Here is a 17,162-nt window from a genome sequence, read left to right on the forward strand (position 1 = left end):
AGTGAGTGCCTCCAGTGGGGCATCTGTTTCTTGAAACATCTCAATGAGCATTCCGTCAGTTCCTGGAACCTTGTTCTTCACCAATTCCTTCAGTGCAGCTTCAACTTCTTCCTTCAATACTATTGGTTCTTGATCATATGCCATCTCCTGAAATGGATGAAGATTGACCAGTTCTATTTGGTACAGTGACTATGTGTGTTCCTTCCATCTTATTTTGATGTTTCCTGCACCACTCACTATTTTGCCCATAGAATCTTTCAATTTTACAACTTGAGACTTAAATTTTTTCCTCGGTTCTTTCAGCTTGAGAAGTGCTGAGCATGTTCTTCCCTTTTGGTTTTCTAACTCCAGGTCTTTGCACATTTCATTATAGTCATTGGCTTTGCATGCTTTAGCAGACAAAGATATGGGAGAGGAGAGGGTAAACTACATTAGCTTTTGAATATGACTACATCTCCAGTGAGAACTATGATTAAGGCATTTTTCCTTAGAGAGCAACATGGTTATCTAAATGGCACTGTTGATGTTTGTAGATTAGAAGGTGTAGGTCATTGAGTGGATCAAATGACTTAATTTGAAACTTGAAAAAAATTTTCCAGTGCTAGCTTGTTTTATAGTTATTTCTATTTCTCATAAAAATAGAGTATAAAATATAAAAACAGAGAAGTCTGGTTATTTTCTGTTTTTTTGGGTTTAGGCTGAATACAAATTTATATATGATTTAATATTATGTTTGTGATATAAATAAATAAATATAAATATATATATATATGTAAGTTTATAAGTTTTAAGACATACAAAATTAGGGGGCATTAGACAGAAATGTCTACATTTTTTTTGAGACATTATGCAATATACATAAAAAAGGCAAACATTTATTTTTGTCACTCAGAAATAACAACATGGTCCTTTTTGCATTTAATATGTTTACTCAAGTAATAAAATTTTGTTGTTAAAGCTCATATTTCTTTAAACTACCACTCCTAGTTCTGTTTCATGAAATTTACCTAATGCAATTATAGTTACAAGTTTCATGTGTGTATTTTTTTCTTTCCTATGTACAATTTAGTCACATTGTGTTCAATATATTGAACAGCCATCATCCTTTTCCATTTACAAATTTTCTATAACCCTTATTGGAAGCTCATTGTCTCCTAAGCAGTGATTCCTCCTTTTCTCCTCCCTCACACCTGCCCCTGGTAAATATCTTGTATACACTTGCCTAGTTTAGATATTTCATATAAGTGGAACCATACAGTATTTTTCTTTCTGTGACTTATTTCACTCAACATGATATTTTCAAGGTTTATCCATGGGATGGTTCAAACCCACCAGCCACTCCTTGGAAGGAAGATTGGGCAATCTACTTCTGTAGAGATACTGCCTTGGAAACCCAAAGAGGGGTCGCTATGAGTCGAATCAACTCAACAGCAGTGAGTTTGGTTTTACTATGTATCAGGACTTCATTTCTCTCTATGACTAACATTCCATTTTATGTATGTACCACCTTTTTGTTAATCCATTGTTTTGTTAATGGACATTTAGGTTGTTTCTACCTTTTATTTTTTGTGGATAGGGCTGTGATCTTTATTATTTTTTTATGATTTTTATTTTTATTTTTGCAATGTTTCCTCCCTTCCCCTCCCACCCTGGTAACCAACAAAGAAAGTTTCCTACCACATATAAACCTTTCCTTGACTTTTTACAGTAATGAACTAATACAATATTTGTCTTTCTGTGATTTACTTATTTCACTCAGCATAATGTCCTCCAAGTTCATCCACGTTGTGCAGTGTTTTGCATATTCTACATTATTCTTTAGGGTTACATCATGTAGGTACCATAGATTGGTTGTTCATTCTTCTGTTGGTGTGCACGTAGGTTGTTTCCATCTTTTTACTATTGTAAATACTGCTGCGATGAACCTGGGTGTGCATATATCTGTTCTTGTCCTCACTTTTTTACAATATATACCTAGTAATGGGATTGCTGGATCAAATGGTATTTCTAATTCCAACTTTTTAAGGAATCACCATAGTGCTTTCCACAGTGGTTGTATCATTTGACAGTCCCATCAGCAGTGTATGAGAGTCTCAATCTCTCCACATCCTTGCCAGCATTTGTTATTTTGTGTCTTGTTGAACTTGGCTATTAGTGCTGGGGCAAGATGATATCTCTTTGTTGCTTTTGATTTGCATCTCTCTAATGGTTAATGATCATGAACATTTCTTCATGTGTTTGTTGGCTGCCTGAATATCCTCTTTGCTGAAGTGTCTATTCATGTCTTCTGCCCATTTTTAAATTGGATTGTTTGTCTTTTTGTTGTTGAGGTATTGGAGTTTTCTATAAATTTTATCGATAAGTCCCTTATCAGACATGTCATTGCCGAATATTTTTTTCCAATCTGTAGGTTCTCTTTTTACTCTTTTGGAGAAGTCTTTGAAAGCACATAAAATTTAATTTTTAGAAGGTCCCATTTATCTAGTTTATCTTCTGGTCCTTATACATTTTGGGTTTTGCTTGATAGTCTATTTATGCCATTAAAAGAAACAAAAACAAAAAACACTGCCGTTGAGTTTACTGCCATTCATAGCAACCCCTTGGGTTTCCGAGGCGGTATCACTGTGGAAGTAGATTGCCCAGCCTTCCTTCCGAGGAGTGGCTGGTGAGTTTGAACCGCCAGCCTTCTGGTTAGCAGTCAAGTGCCTTAGGCACTATGCTACCAGAGCTCCTGTTGTTGTTGTTAAGTGCTGTGGAATCAGACCCGACTCATAGTGACCCCTCCTTGGGTTTCCAAGGCAGTATCACTACAGAAGTAGATGGCCCCATCTTCCTTCCAAGGAGTAGCTGGTGGGTTCTAACCGCCAGCCTTCTGGTTAGCAGTCAAGTGCCTTAGGCACTACACTACCAGAGCTCCCACCAGAGCTCCTAGTGAGTGATTTTTCCATATCCTTAAAGAATGTTGATGGTATCTCAATTGAGATTGTATTAAATGTATAGATGGCCTTGGGTAGAATTGACATTTTCACAGTGTTCAGTCTTCCAATCCGTGAGCATGGTATGTTCTTCCATTTACATAGATCTCTTATGGTTTCTTGCAGTAATCTTTTGTAGTTTTCTTTCTACTGGTCTTTTGTGTCCCTAGCGAGATTTATTCCAAAGCATTTCTTTTTTTTTTTTTTTTGGTATGTATTGTAAATGATTTCCTCATTTCCTTTTCAGCAGCATCTTTGCTGATGTAGAGGAATCCAGCTGATATATGTATGTTGATCTTGTATCCTGCCACTATGCTAAATCTCTCAATGAGTTCCAGTAATTTTTTTGCTGAGTGTCTTGGGTTTTCTATGTGTTGAATCATATCATCAGCAAATAGGGGTTTTACTTCTTCCTTACCAATTTGGATGCCTTTCATCTTCCTTTTTTGCCTGTTGCCCTGGCTAGGGCTTCCAATACAATGTTGAATAGAAGTGGTGATAGAGGGCATCCTTGTCAGTTCCTGTTCTTAAGGGGAATGGCTTCAGTCTGTCTCCATAGGGCTGCACTGTTATTGATGTTCATATGTCTGTTGTGTTGCTGCTTTCACATCTCTTAGGTATGTCTCTAACCAAAAAAACCAAACTCACTGCCATCAAGTTCGATCAGCATGTGGTAGTTCTTGGAGCCCTGGTGGTGCAGTGGTTAAATGCTCAGGTGCTATCTGAAAGGTCAGTGGTTTAAACCTAGCAGCCACTCCACAGGAGAAAGATGTGACAGTCTCCTGCAAAGACTACAGCTTAAGAAGCGCCATGAAACACTTCTACTCTGATCTACAGGGTCTCTGAGTCAGAATTGACTTGATGGTACACAACAACAACGTGGTAGTTCTATGTTTAAATTTTTGAAGAACCACCAAACTGTTTTCCTCAGCAGCTGTACTGTTTTACAGTCTCAGCAGCAATGAATGGGGGTTACTATTTCTCTACATCCTTGACAACACCTGTCATTTTACATTTTTTTTAAATCATGGCCATCTTAGTGGGCATAAAGTAGTATCTTATTGTGGTTTTAGTTTGTACGTCCCTCCTCGGAAGGAAGGTTGGGCAATCTACTTCCGTAGTGATACCACTTCAGAAACCCAAGAAGGAGTCGCTGAGTCGGATGTGACTTGATGGCAGTGAGTTTTTTTTTTTTTTTTAAATGAGTAATGACAGGGACATTCTGGGTCAGTGGTAGAATTCTAATCTTCCATGTAACAACACACCAAGGTTTTATTCTCAGCCAATGCACCTCAAGTGCTGCTACCACTTATCCTTCAGTGGAAGCTAATGTGTTGCTTTGGTGCTAATCAAGTTTTAGCAGAGCCAAACAAGTTTTAGCAGAGCCTCCAGACTAAGACAGATTAGCAAGAAAGGCCTGGTGATGTACTTCTGGAAAATCAGCCAGTGAAAAACTAATGGATCACAATGGTCCTATCCTGTTGTGCATGGGGTCACCATGAGTTTAGGGGCTGACCTGGTGACAGCTAACAATACTAATGTTGTTGAGCATCTTTTCGTGTGCTCATTGGCCATTTGTATTTCTTCTTTGGTGAAGTATCTATTCATATGCTTTGTCCAGTTTTTGATTGAGTTGTTATTGTTAAGTTGTAGGAGTTCTTTATTTATTCTGGAAATTAAACCTTTGTCAGATATATAGTTCCCAAAATTTTTCTCCCAATTTATAGATTGTCTCTTCATTTTGTTGATAAAGTCCTTCAATGATGAACAATAGTTTTTCGGTGTCGTATCTAAGAATCTTTGTCGAAAACTAGATCCCAGAGCATCACTCCTATGTTTTCTTCTAAGAGTTTTATAGTTTCAGATCTTAAATTTAGGTCTTTGATTACATTTTGAGTTAGTTTTTGTCTATGATGTAAGACATTATTGATCCAGCCAGATTCACTCTTTGTAGAAATCCAGTTGTTCCAAACTCGTTTATTAAAGAGACTATTCTTTCCTCACTGGATGGAGGAAAGCATATTTGGTGGTTATTTTTCTGATCCATTCTTACCAACTCTACAAACACACACACACACAAACACATATGCACATATATGCACATATATAGGATTTGGTGCCTAAGGCATTTGACTGCTAACCAGAAGGCTGGCAGTTCACAACCACCAGCCACTCCTTGGAAGGAAGATTGGGCATTCTACTTCTGTAGTGGTATCGCCTCGGAAACACAAGGAGGAGTTGCTATGAGTCTGATCCAAGTCGACGGCAGTGAGGTTTTTTTTTTTTAAATACTATATATAGGACCAAATTCACTGCCATAAAGTTGATTCTGACTCATGGTGACCTCATTGGGTTCCAGGGTGGTGGTTAATCTTTACAGAAGAAGATTGCCCCATCTTCTTTCCGTGGACTGGCTGGTGGGTTTGAACCACCAACTTTCTGGTTGGCAATGAAATGGCTTAGGCACTGTGCCACCAGAGCCCTTTATTCTGTACTTTTTTTTTTTTTTTTGTTATTTTTTAATTCACTGTTTTTGAAGCATGGAAGAAAGGTCTAGAGATCTGCTTCTGTAAGGTTACAGCCAAGAGAAACTTTTGAACTGCAGTTATATCCTGAAGCACATCAGATTGCCAACTCAGAACTGATGTGTCAGCAATGGGTTTATATAGATAGATAGATCTAGTTCATTCATTTTTAACTGCTATATAATATTCCATCATATTTTATTATCCATTCTCTTATTGTTAGACATCTACGTTATTTGTTTTGAAAGAATGTTTTACTGTTAAAAACAGTACACCCTTGTGTACCAGTGACAAACACATTTTCGATGTTATTGTCAAAACTACTGAACCAATTTATAGTCCCGGTAGATGTTAGAAATCTTATTTACCCACATCTTCATCATAATTGATATTTTCTTATGTAAAACACCTTTGTCAATTTCATGGTTGGAAAACTAATTTTTTGCTATGTTAATCTACATTCTTCACATTATAGTGAGATGAACATATGTCTAATAACCATCTGGATTTCATTATCTGCAATGTACATGACAATGTCTATTGCTAATTTGTAGGGGTTCTTTATATATTCTGGATACAAGTCCTTAGTCTGTTTCCATGTTACAAATCTTGTCTCCTAGTCTATCACTTGCTTTTAACCCTGTTTATGGTATTTTTTATTATATAATTTTTTTTTGCCTTTTTCTTTCTCTTTAATCATTCCTGCTAATCTTTGCAAAGAATCAATATTTGTTTTTTTGTATTTAAATAGAAATGAAGAGTAGAGTAGTAGCTTGCACCAGGGGACATATAATATGGGAATGCGATAATTTAAATGACTATTACCCTTCATATATATTGAAAAAATTGCATGTAATACTGTATCGTAGTTTCAGAGTATTCAATTATCTTCAAAAAGTAATCATTAATGATGGAAAGATTTTTCATTAACTATTCAGGCATGATAATTTTAGTGGTGCCAGATTAATTTTTTTGTGTAAAAAAATAATGGTTTGGGTTTTTTAGATACGAAATTTGTCTATTTATGGGATTAATCCTTAGTGGTGATGTTATACAATCTCCACTATTTTCCAGGCAGGAATGACATATTGTATAAATATAAATAATGACTATCCAGCTGTGAAAAGGGAAAAACATACTACAAATGCTAGTTCAGGAAAAATGTGTGTACCTTGCTGAATAAGAAAGTTTTCATTATTATTTTTAACAGCTAAAATTACTTACACATTCTTGTTTGTAGTTCAGTTCATATAGGTCTTTTTTACAAATATCATTGAGCATATTTTAATTATTGTTAATACTGTTCAGTTTGTGAGGATTAGCTTTGAAAATGAAGGTTTAGAACAATTACTTTCCTTTCATAAAGATAAGTAATTCTTATCAACTGAAAGTATGAGATTGAGTCACATTTTCACATATGGCTCCTTTCAGGTTAGAAATCTTTATTTTTTGATGCTCACTCAACAGTGTCAAAAAATAGAATCCTGAGATTTAATTATATCTGTTGAACTTTTTACTTTGCTAGATGGTGCACAACTTTAATTGGCGTTTAGTATATTTAGCCCTTCATCAGAGTGAGGAACAGTTTGTTTAGTCCTTATTAAATCCCTGACAAGGAAAGAGTGGAGAAAATGTTAGGAGTGAGGAGCTAAAGGAGGAGTTGAGTTCCATTCACACTTTAATCAGAAACATCAAAAATGTTGCCCTTGGATCAAGTATAAGCGTAAACATTTTTTCTTGATATTTGATGATTTATTTTTACCTTATTTTAGGTTTCCAGTAACAATCTGCAGGAATCGCCATGACCCCAGCTCTGAGGGAGGCAGCAAAAAAGGGTATCTACTTTTCATCTTTGCCAAGTACCATGGAGACTGACAAGATGCTGTGCATGGAAAGTCCAAGAACTGTAGATGAAAAGCTAAAAGGAGACAGTTTCTCTCAGGTGCTGGGATTTCCAACTCCAGAACCTACTCTTAATACTGATTTTGTGAATTTAAAACATTTTGGCTCCCCACAGTCTTCAAAACATTATAAGACAGTTCTTTTAATGAGTTCTAATTCTACATTAAAGAAATACAATGAGAATTATAAACAAAAGAAAGTAGTGGAACCCAATTGCAATAAACTGAAAAAAATACTGTGTAATGGCAGCAACATTCAGCTCAGTAAAATCTGTCATTCCCATTCTGAAGAGTTTATCAAAAAAGAACCTCTATCAGATACCACAAGCCAGTGTATGACAGATGTACAAATTATTTTGGATTCAAATGTAACCAAAGACACTAATGTAGATAAAGTAAAACTGCAAAACTGTAATTGGTACCAAAAGAATGCACTTTTGGATAAAGTCACTGATTCTGAAGTTAAAAAGGGTTTATTACATTGTGCTCAGAAGAAAATGTTGCCTGGCCATTCACACGTACCTATTAGTTCCTCAGCTGCTGAAAAAGAGGAGGAAGTGAGTGCTCGTTTACTTCATTGTGTAAGCAAACAGAAAATTTTACTCAGCCAGGCTAGAAGAACTCAGAAACATTTGCAGATGCTCCTGGCAAAGCATGTTGTTAAGCACTATGGTCAGCAAATGAAATTTTCTGTGAAGCATCAGCTCCCCAAAATGAAGATCTTTCATGAAACTACCACCATTTTGGATAACAGTTTACCTAAGTGCACTGAAATTAAGCCAGAAGTCAACATCTTGACTGTAGAGAATAAATTGTGGGATGATACAAAAAATGGCTTTGCACAATGTTCAGCTGCAGAAATCCAAAGATTTGCACTGTCTGCTACAGGGCTGTTGTCTCATGTTGAAGAGGGTCTGGATTCTGATGCAACTGATAGCAGCTCTGATGACGATTTGGATGAGTGTACCATTAGAAAAAATGTGGCAGTGTAAGTGCAAAATTATTACTAGACCTTTTACTGTTCTGTATATAGCAGCAATTTTGTCTTGGTTTCGAGACATGTTAAAAGGAAATAGATTTTCTGAAATCTTAGTGGTATAGTCTTTAAGTTATAAAACTTGGATGAATTTAAAATATTTCTATTGTTAAACTATTGTGTTTGAGTATCAGCACAGAACAACAACAACAACATATACCACCTATTGACAATTAAATTACTCAACTGCTTTCTTAACTTAGGAAAAACTCATAGAGGAATAATTAAAACTAAGTTACGAGTAAGCATATTTTTCTATTCTTGAATGGAATGTGAATAAGACTCAAATATTTACTTAAATGATCTAGTCAAGCAAACCAAAAAAAACAAACTCACTGCCGTCGAGTCAATTCCAACTCACAGTGACCCCTCTTTGGGTTTCTGAGGTGCTATCTCCGTGGAAGTAGATTGCCCAGTCTTCTTTCCAAGGAGTGACTGGTGGGTTTGAACCTCCAGCCTTCTGGTTGGCAGTCAAATGCCTTGGCACTGCGCCACTAGGGCTCCCACTCTGTAAATATGAATAGTTAAAACTCAAGAAATTTGAAGTCTGCATGCTGCCCTAATGGGCTTGAGGAATTGATCAGTACCTAAGGCACTTGACTGCTAACCAGAAGGCTGGTCGTTCAAACCCACCAGCCACTCCTCGGAAGAAAGATGGGGCAATCTACTTCTGTAGTGATACTGCCTTGGAAACCCAAGGAGGGGTCGCTATGAGTCAGATCCGACTCGACAGCACATAACAACAACAACAGGGTACATTTAAGTGAACTAGGTGCTTTTAAGAAACTGTTTATATACTCATTTTAATCACAGTTTTCAGCTCTGCCCTTTACCAGTGTAGTGAACTTGGGCTATATTAATATAACGCATACAAAACTATGTCAGCTATAAGGTATTTATAGAATGTTTGTTTATTTTATGCTAGATACTAAAGATTCAGTTGTGGGCAAAATACTCAGTCTCTGCACTCTTGAGAATTTCCTTGAGAGAGAAGTATTTACATACTTAAAAAAAGAGAGAGAGAGAGAGAGAAATATATATTTTTTAAATTATCACATTGTGTTATCATTCTAGCATAGCACTGTCCAGAAGATGTTTCTGAAATGATGGAAATGTATATCTGTGCTATTTAGCAGTCACTAGCCTTATGTGGTTATTGAGCACTTGAAAGGTGGCTAATGTAACTAGAGAACTGAGTTTTCAATTTTATTTCATTTTAATTTAAATAGTGAAATAGAACATAATTCTTAATCTGGCTTGCAGGGAATCTGTGAATGTCCCCAAATTAATGTAAAATTCTGCACGTATATGTGGCAGTTTTGGAGGAGGAAGTCTATCACCTTTATCAGGTTCCCAAAAAACGTATGAAAATCATCATAGAATTAGAAGCTGGCTACTTTAATTTTTATTATTATATAGATGATCAGTATATTAATTTTTTTTTAATGTGAAGCAGAGTGAGCATTCCAGTCTTCTGATGTCCTTATATCACTATCATTCAAATTTGTTGAAGTGTGGGAGCTTATCATTAATGAGTTCAGGTGATTTTTCTAGTTGGTATTGTGCTTGTTACTTTACATATGATACCTCATTTAATCTTTATGACAACCGTGGGAGTGGAGGGAGTTCTCCTCAAGACAAAACTGGCTCAGCATTATTGCGTAATTTGCCCATGGTCAAAAAGCCTGATAAGTTGTGGAGCCAGGATTCTTGTCAGTATATGTATGACTCTAAACCTGTGCTCTTTCCCTAGTACCTTGCTACTTCTTTAGTGTTACATCATTAACAATGTCTGTGTTCACAAGGATTATCAGGTAGTTGTGTTTGGAAAGAAATTTCTAAAATCTACCAATTTTTATGTTTACACTACTCTTGAAGTAATTCATTTTAATAAAATTTAGTAGGTGAGTTAAGTAAATTCAGTATTTACTTTTTCTGTTGAGAAGAGCTAAAGGACAGATTTGTCCTTTTTTCGCTGGAAACAAATAAAATCCTGTCTTCTGAGACTGTGTTGACCTTCATTGGTCTCCTGTAGCACTGTGGGCTATACAATTTATTAAATAATATTTTGTTCTACATAGCTTGTTAATATATATTCTAGTCTTAATAACCCACCTCTACTTTGGGTCCCTTGAAGGTATGAATAACATTTTATACTTTTTGGAAAATCTCTTATATGTTGTTGTTAGGTACTGTCTTGTTGGCTCTGACTCATAGCAATGCTATGAACCGTAGAATGAGACACTGCCTGGTCCTACACCATTGTCACAATCCTTGCTATGCTTGAGCCCATCCTTGCAGCCACTCTGTCAGGCATCTCATTGAGGGCCTTCTCCTTCTTCTCTGACCTTCTACTTTGTCAAGCATAATATCCTTCTCCAGGGAATGGTCCTCTCTGACAACATGACCAAAGTAGGTGAGACAAAGTCTGGCCATTCTAACTTCCAAGGAGCATTCCGGCTACACTTCTTCCAGGACAGATATGTTTCTTTTTCTGGCAGTCCATGGTATTTTCAGTATTCTTTGCCAATACCATCATTCAAAGACACCAACTCTTTTGTGGTCTTCCTTATTCACTACCTAGATTTCACATGCATATGAGGTACCTGAAAATACCATGGTTGGGCCAGATGTACCTTCGTCTTCAAAGTGACATCTTGAATCTTTAATACTCTAAAGAGACCATTTGTAGCATATTTGCCCAGTGCAATATGTCATTTGATTTCTTGACTGCTGTTTACATGGTCCTTGATTGTGGATCCAAGTAAAATGAAATCCTTGCCAACTTCAGTCTTTTCTCCATTTATCATGCTGTTGCTTATTGGTTTATTTGTGAGGATTTGTGTTTTCATTATGTTGAGTTGTAATCCATACAGAAGACTGTAGTCTTTGAGCTTCATAGATAAATGCTTCAAGTCCTCTTCACTTTCAGCAAGCAAGGTAATGTCATCTTCATTGTAGGTTGTTAATGATACTGCCTTCTTCTTTATTTAGTCCAGCTTCTTGGATTATTTGCTAAGCATATAGATTGAATAAGTATGGTGAAATTACTCAACCTGATGCACACTTTTCCTGATTTGAAACCACGTACAATCCTCTTTTCTGTTTGAATAACTACATCTTGTCCTATGTATAGGTTCCTCATGAGAACAATTAACTATTCTGGATTTCCTATTCTTTGCAGTGTTACCCATAATTAGTTATGATCCACACAGTTGAATGCCTTTGCATAACCAATAAAACACAGTTAAACATCTTTCTGGTTTTCTTTGCTTACAGTGATATCCCTCATTTGTAATCCCTTCTGAATCTCTGGCAGTTCCTTGTTGATGTACTGCTGGAAGTGTTTTTGAAGTATTTTCACCAAAATTTTACTTGTTTGTGATATTAATGATATTGTTTGATTTCCACATTCTATTATATCACCTTTCTTTGAATAGATGCAAATGTGTAACTCTTCCAGCCGTTTGGCCAGGTAGCTGTCCTCCAAATTTCCTGGCATAAGTGAGTGACTGCTTACAACATTGCAGCTATTTGTTGAAATATATCCATGAGTATTCTGTCAATTTTTGGAGCCTTATTTTTCTCCAGTGCCTTCAGTGCGGTTTGGACTTCAGTAACATTGGTTCTAGATCATACGCTACCTCTTGCTACAGTGACTCTGTGTGTTCCTTCCATCTTCTTTTGATGCTTTCTGTGTCCTTCATTATTTTGCCCATAGAATCCTTCAGTATTGCAACTTGAGGCTTGAATTTTTATTGTGTTCTTCCCTTTTGGTTTTCTAACTCCAGGTCTTTGCAGATTTCATTATAATACTTTGTCTTCCCAAGCTGTATATTGAAATCTTCTATTTAACTCTTTTACTTCTTTTGTTTATGTTAGCTACTCTCCATTAAGAGCAAGTTTCAGAGTGTCTTCTGACATCCATTTTTGTCTTTTCTGTCTTACTTATGGTCATATGGATATTATCCTGTCACTGACAGCATTGTACTTCAGGATGTTGAAATTTTCTTTCTGACAATGAACTTAATGCTGTTCCTCTTCAATTTGTTATTCTTGGCATAGGTGACCACATGATTGTCAGATTCAAAATGTACAATAACAGTCTGTTTTAGTTCACTAATGCCTAGAATATCAATCTGTATGCATTGCATTGCATTTTTAGTGACTTTCGGTGTTCCTAGATTAATGTTTCGTACCGTCCATTTTCTGATTATTAATGGATGTTTGCAGCTATTTCTTCTCAATTTGAGGTGTGCCACTTCAGCAGATGAAAATCCCAAAAGCGTTATTCCATCATGTCTTTAGGGGTGCCTCTACCTTGAGTAGGCAGCTCTTGCCCAGTCATAGTTTGAGTGCCTTCCAATCTGAGGGACTCATCTTCCAGCAATTCATCAGTGTTTCACAGCTGTTTATAAGGTTTTTAGTGGCCAGTTCTTTGAGAAGTAGACCAGCATATCCTTCTTCCTAGTCTGTCTTAGTCTGGAAGCTCTGCTGACAACTGTCTGCCATGAGTGACCCTGCTGGTGGGTGAAATACTGGTGGCAAAATTTCAAGCATCTCAGTAATGTGCATACCACCACAGTATGACAAACTGATAGTTTTCTAGATATACAACACAACTGTAATTATGTATATCTTTTGATGTGAATATAAAAATCAATTCTGTCTTTTTGAAATTGGAATTAATCAGTTCTAACTTGTTAAATCTCGGAAGGAAGGTTGGGCATTCCTACTTCCGTAGTGATACTGCCTTGGAAACACAAGGAGGGGTCGCTATGAGTCGGGGCCGACTCGATGGCAAATAACAAAAACAACTTGTTAAATAGGAACTCTGGTAGTGTAGTGCCTAAGGCACTTAACTGCTAAGCAGAAGCCTGGTGGTTCAAACTCACCAGCCACTCCTCAGAAGGAAGGTTGGGCAATCTACTTCCATAGTGATACCACCTCGGAAACCCAAGAAGGGGTCGCTATGAGTCAGGTCTGACTCAACGGCATATAACGACAACAAACAACTTGTTAAATTTTTTTTAATTTAAAACTTTTGTTCTGGTAATAGGTTTATTTTCTGTCTTTTAAGTTTTTTTTTTTTTTAATTAATTTTGTATATTTCTGGAAACTCATGTTTCATTTGTGGTATGCATAAATCAGATTAAACCTAAAGCAGGTAAAATGATACATTTTTTGTGACTATTAACACAATTAAATTTTTATCATCTTTCTTGATGAAAACTTCTGAATGCATATTAAAAGACACACAGAGGCAAATACTAAAAATGACTTGAACTTGAATTTTAAATACCTTGAAAGCAAATACTGTTCTTTCATTATATAATCAATGCCTAGCATTGTCTACAGTGGTTGGTAAGCATTCGTTCAGTGAAGGAATGAATATTTGCCCATTTGTATATGTAGTAAGGAAGATACAAAATTTGTGGCTGGCAATCCATGAAATGTTTCTTATAAGTATTTATTTTATCTTTTTCCATCCTGTAGTTGCTTTATCTTTACTTGATATATTTTCCCCTCCTTCTTTTGTCTCTAGTACTAAACTGGCTATAGTTGATCTTGGATATCTTAGAACCTGTGTGAATGTGTGTTCAGTGAGTGAATGATTGAATGACTTCAGCCACAAATTATGGACTTTAAAAGTAATTATTATAATACTTAATACTAGCAGTTCTTAAAAATAGATAAGTATAATGTGTTATATTTTATCATTTAAATCTTAGATGATATTTTCTGTTTTTCTTGAGTTTATGGTCTCAATTGACTTAATGACAATTAATGAACTGGTATACCTCTACAGGAAAAACACATTTCTCTACTCGGATCTGGAAATTTAGCTGTGAAGGAATATGATTGTTTTGGGAATTTGGAAAGCCTTTATATTAGCCATTACCATTACCAGTGTTATTTTATATATATGTATGACTTGCCTCTCTTCCTTTCATTCAGGCAGTAGATTAATTCATAATTAATGACATTACTGATACATTTAAAGATAATTTTTGGTTGAGAGGCTAACAAGCATTAGAAATTAAATTTTTTTTAAAAAAGTCATTTTCCTTTGGAATGGATAATGGGATTTTATGCTTTTGTAAGGTTGAAATATAGTCTATATACAGTAATGTGAATGGATCTCCCAGAACCCCTTGTGTTTTGATCCTTTGTTAAAGGAACATAGTTTCTGAATATCCTTGAGTTATAATCCTCACTTACCACTTACAAATCTGTGACCTTAAGCAAGCTTACATTTAACCTATCTGAATCAGAGTCCACCTCCTTGATCTATTTGATCTGCCCTGAAGAGTACTGGAGCTTTGGTAGTGTAGTGCCTAAGGGACATGACTGCCAGCCAGAAGCCTGGCAGTTCACACCCACCATCCACTCCTGGGAAGGAAGGTTGGGCAATCTACTTCCGTAGTGATACTGCCTCGGAAACCCAAGGAGTGTTTGCTATGAGTAGGGGTTGACTCATCGGCACATAACAACAACAACAACAGAAAGTACTAGACATAATAAAATATTAAATATAAAGTTTGTATCCAGTATAAGGCACTAATAAGCCATCCAGTAAAAGGTGCCAGATCAAGCCATTTACTGTTAAGGCCAGTTGGAGCTTAAGATTGCTGGGGAAACTTGGGGAGCCAATGTAAAATACATGCCTCAGAGTAAACCTATTTGAGAGGTGAAGGAACAGAGGTATTTATAAGCCAGCTCCTAATTATTGATTGAAGGCTCCTGTTAGGAGTGTTAGTTCCCTGACACTTGTGTGGCAAAACTAAGCCCAGAGACACAGAAATGAAGGTGTTATTACATCAAAGTCAGGCCTGTGTATTCTGAACTAGAATTGTGATGGGATGTAGTCTGGTATAATTAAGGTACCTTTCATCTGGTGGTAAGATCATAGAGTTCTAGCATTTTTCTTTTCTTATGGATGCATGTGAGGAAATCAACAGATGTTGAAACAGGCATATTCTGATCTAACAAGATTATAGAAAGGAAAGAAACATGGCTCCTTGCCTTATTTCAGGAAACATGCCCAGGAAACCTGCCAGTATTTTCCAAATCACCCAACTGTCTTGAGCTTTGGAGAAAAAAAAATCCTATCATTTACCTAAATTAGTTCCCATATATTCAAATTTTCTTTGAGATTTTACTTAAAAAAAAAAAAGCCAAACTCACTGCTGTCAAGTCAGATCCGACCCATAGCAACCCCTCCTTGGGTTTCCGAAGCAGTATCGCTACGGAAGTAGATTGCCCAACCTTCCTTCCAAGGAGTGGCTGGTGGGTTTGAACGGCTTGGTACCTAAATAAGTAGGCTTGATAAAGAAACTCTTTTCAGCAGAATTAGGCATTGCACCAAGGAAGAAGGGAGATTACTGACGTTTAGTTATAGCTGTCAGGTGAATTGTTCCAGGTTAAAACACAGAATAGAACTAAGTTTCTTACAGTACGACAGAAATTAAGTCATAGTTTTCTTCTTGCTTTCTTATTTTGCCAATGGAAAGAAAAATAAGTAAGCCACGTAGGTGATCTATTATTTTCCTTGGAGGAATTGGATAAAGAAGTGTTTGTGCTTAGAGTGAGATTTGAAGGATAAACAGACTAAGAATATTACTGTATTGCAAACAGTAAACCAAATCCATTGCCATCAAGCTATTCCTGATTTATAATGACCCTCCAGAGTAGAACTGCCCCATAGGGTTTCCAAGACTGGAGCTTTATGGGGGCAGACTGCCATATTTTTTTCCCATGGAGCTGCTGGTGGGTTCAAACTGCAGACTTTCCAGTTAGCAGCTGAACACTTTAACCTCTGTGCCACCAGGACTCCTTAATAATGTATAATTCTGAGTTTACAGTTGTCTTTGCAGTTATTATCTGTTTTATTCTCTACACTAGTGAGATAGATGGGAGAGGTTTGATATTATTTGTTTTATTCTACATATGAAGAAAACAGAAGAAATTACATGAAAAACAGTCCTAGAAAAATTTACAGTGCTGGTTGAGTGAAGATACATTTCCATTTTGTGGGAGGTGAAGGAAATAAAGAAGGATGGAAATTTAAGAGTGTAATTGTGAAATGGATGCACACTTACAAAATGGTAAAGAAATATTTTATATTCTGTCATTTAGACAGACATCTTTGGGGGAAAAATACTTAAGGTAATTGGTTAAAGGACAGTTTATTCACTGGATTTGCTTACGTGGTAGAGCTGAGATTGTAGCCTGTGTCTTCTAGCTCCAAATTCAGGCTACACTTACAATATCTAATTTAGCTGACTTAGGCCACAGTTGAGGGAGGTATTTTCAATATCCAGGTCATTGAAAGAAAGCAGAAAAAGTTTTTTTTTTTTTAAATAAAACTGGAAAGGAAAATTAAGGTATTCCTATAAAATTTAAGTTTTACATGAAAAAAGTATCATATTGCTTGTATATATTTGAATTTGAATTTCCTTAAATCTTGTTCTGAATTAGTAAATCACAATCCTTTCTTCTCCACTCTGACACATCTGAAGATAACCAAGTTAAGTAGTTGTTTTGATGGTCATAATTCTCACAGGATGAGAAGAAGTGAAAAAATTTATCTCTTTGGGCCATATTGTTTAGAAATTCCCCACACATCTTTCCATAGAGTTGATTGCAAATCATAGCAATCCTATAGGACAGAGTACAACTGCCCCATAGTTTGCAAGGCTGTAATCTTTTTTTTTTTTTTTTT

At 36.2% G+C, this 17,162-nt stretch overlaps 1 protein-coding gene across 1 annotated transcript in view; it reads left to right on the forward strand.

The window, feature by feature from the left end:
• The first annotated feature begins 7,301 nt into the window (after nucleotides 1–7,301).
• The window catches only part of KANSL1L (KAT8 regulatory NSL complex subunit 1 like), a 162,642-nt gene continuing 152,781 nt past the window's right edge, over nucleotides 7,302–17,162 (forward strand). Inside the window, exon 1 of the mRNA XM_007935904.1 lies at nucleotides 7,302–8,389. Coding sequence (XP_007934095.1) covers nucleotides 7,302–8,389 — 1,088 coding nt within the window. The remainder of the gene's footprint in view (nucleotides 8,390–17,162) is intronic.

The sequence above is a fragment of the Orycteropus afer genome, unplaced genomic scaffold (assembly GCF_000298275.1).
Source record: "Orycteropus afer afer isolate SDZICR_OR568_19922 unplaced genomic scaffold, OryAfe1.0 scaffold00002, whole genome shotgun sequence".
Lineage (NCBI taxonomy): Eukaryota > Metazoa > Chordata > Mammalia > Tubulidentata > Orycteropodidae > Orycteropus > Orycteropus afer.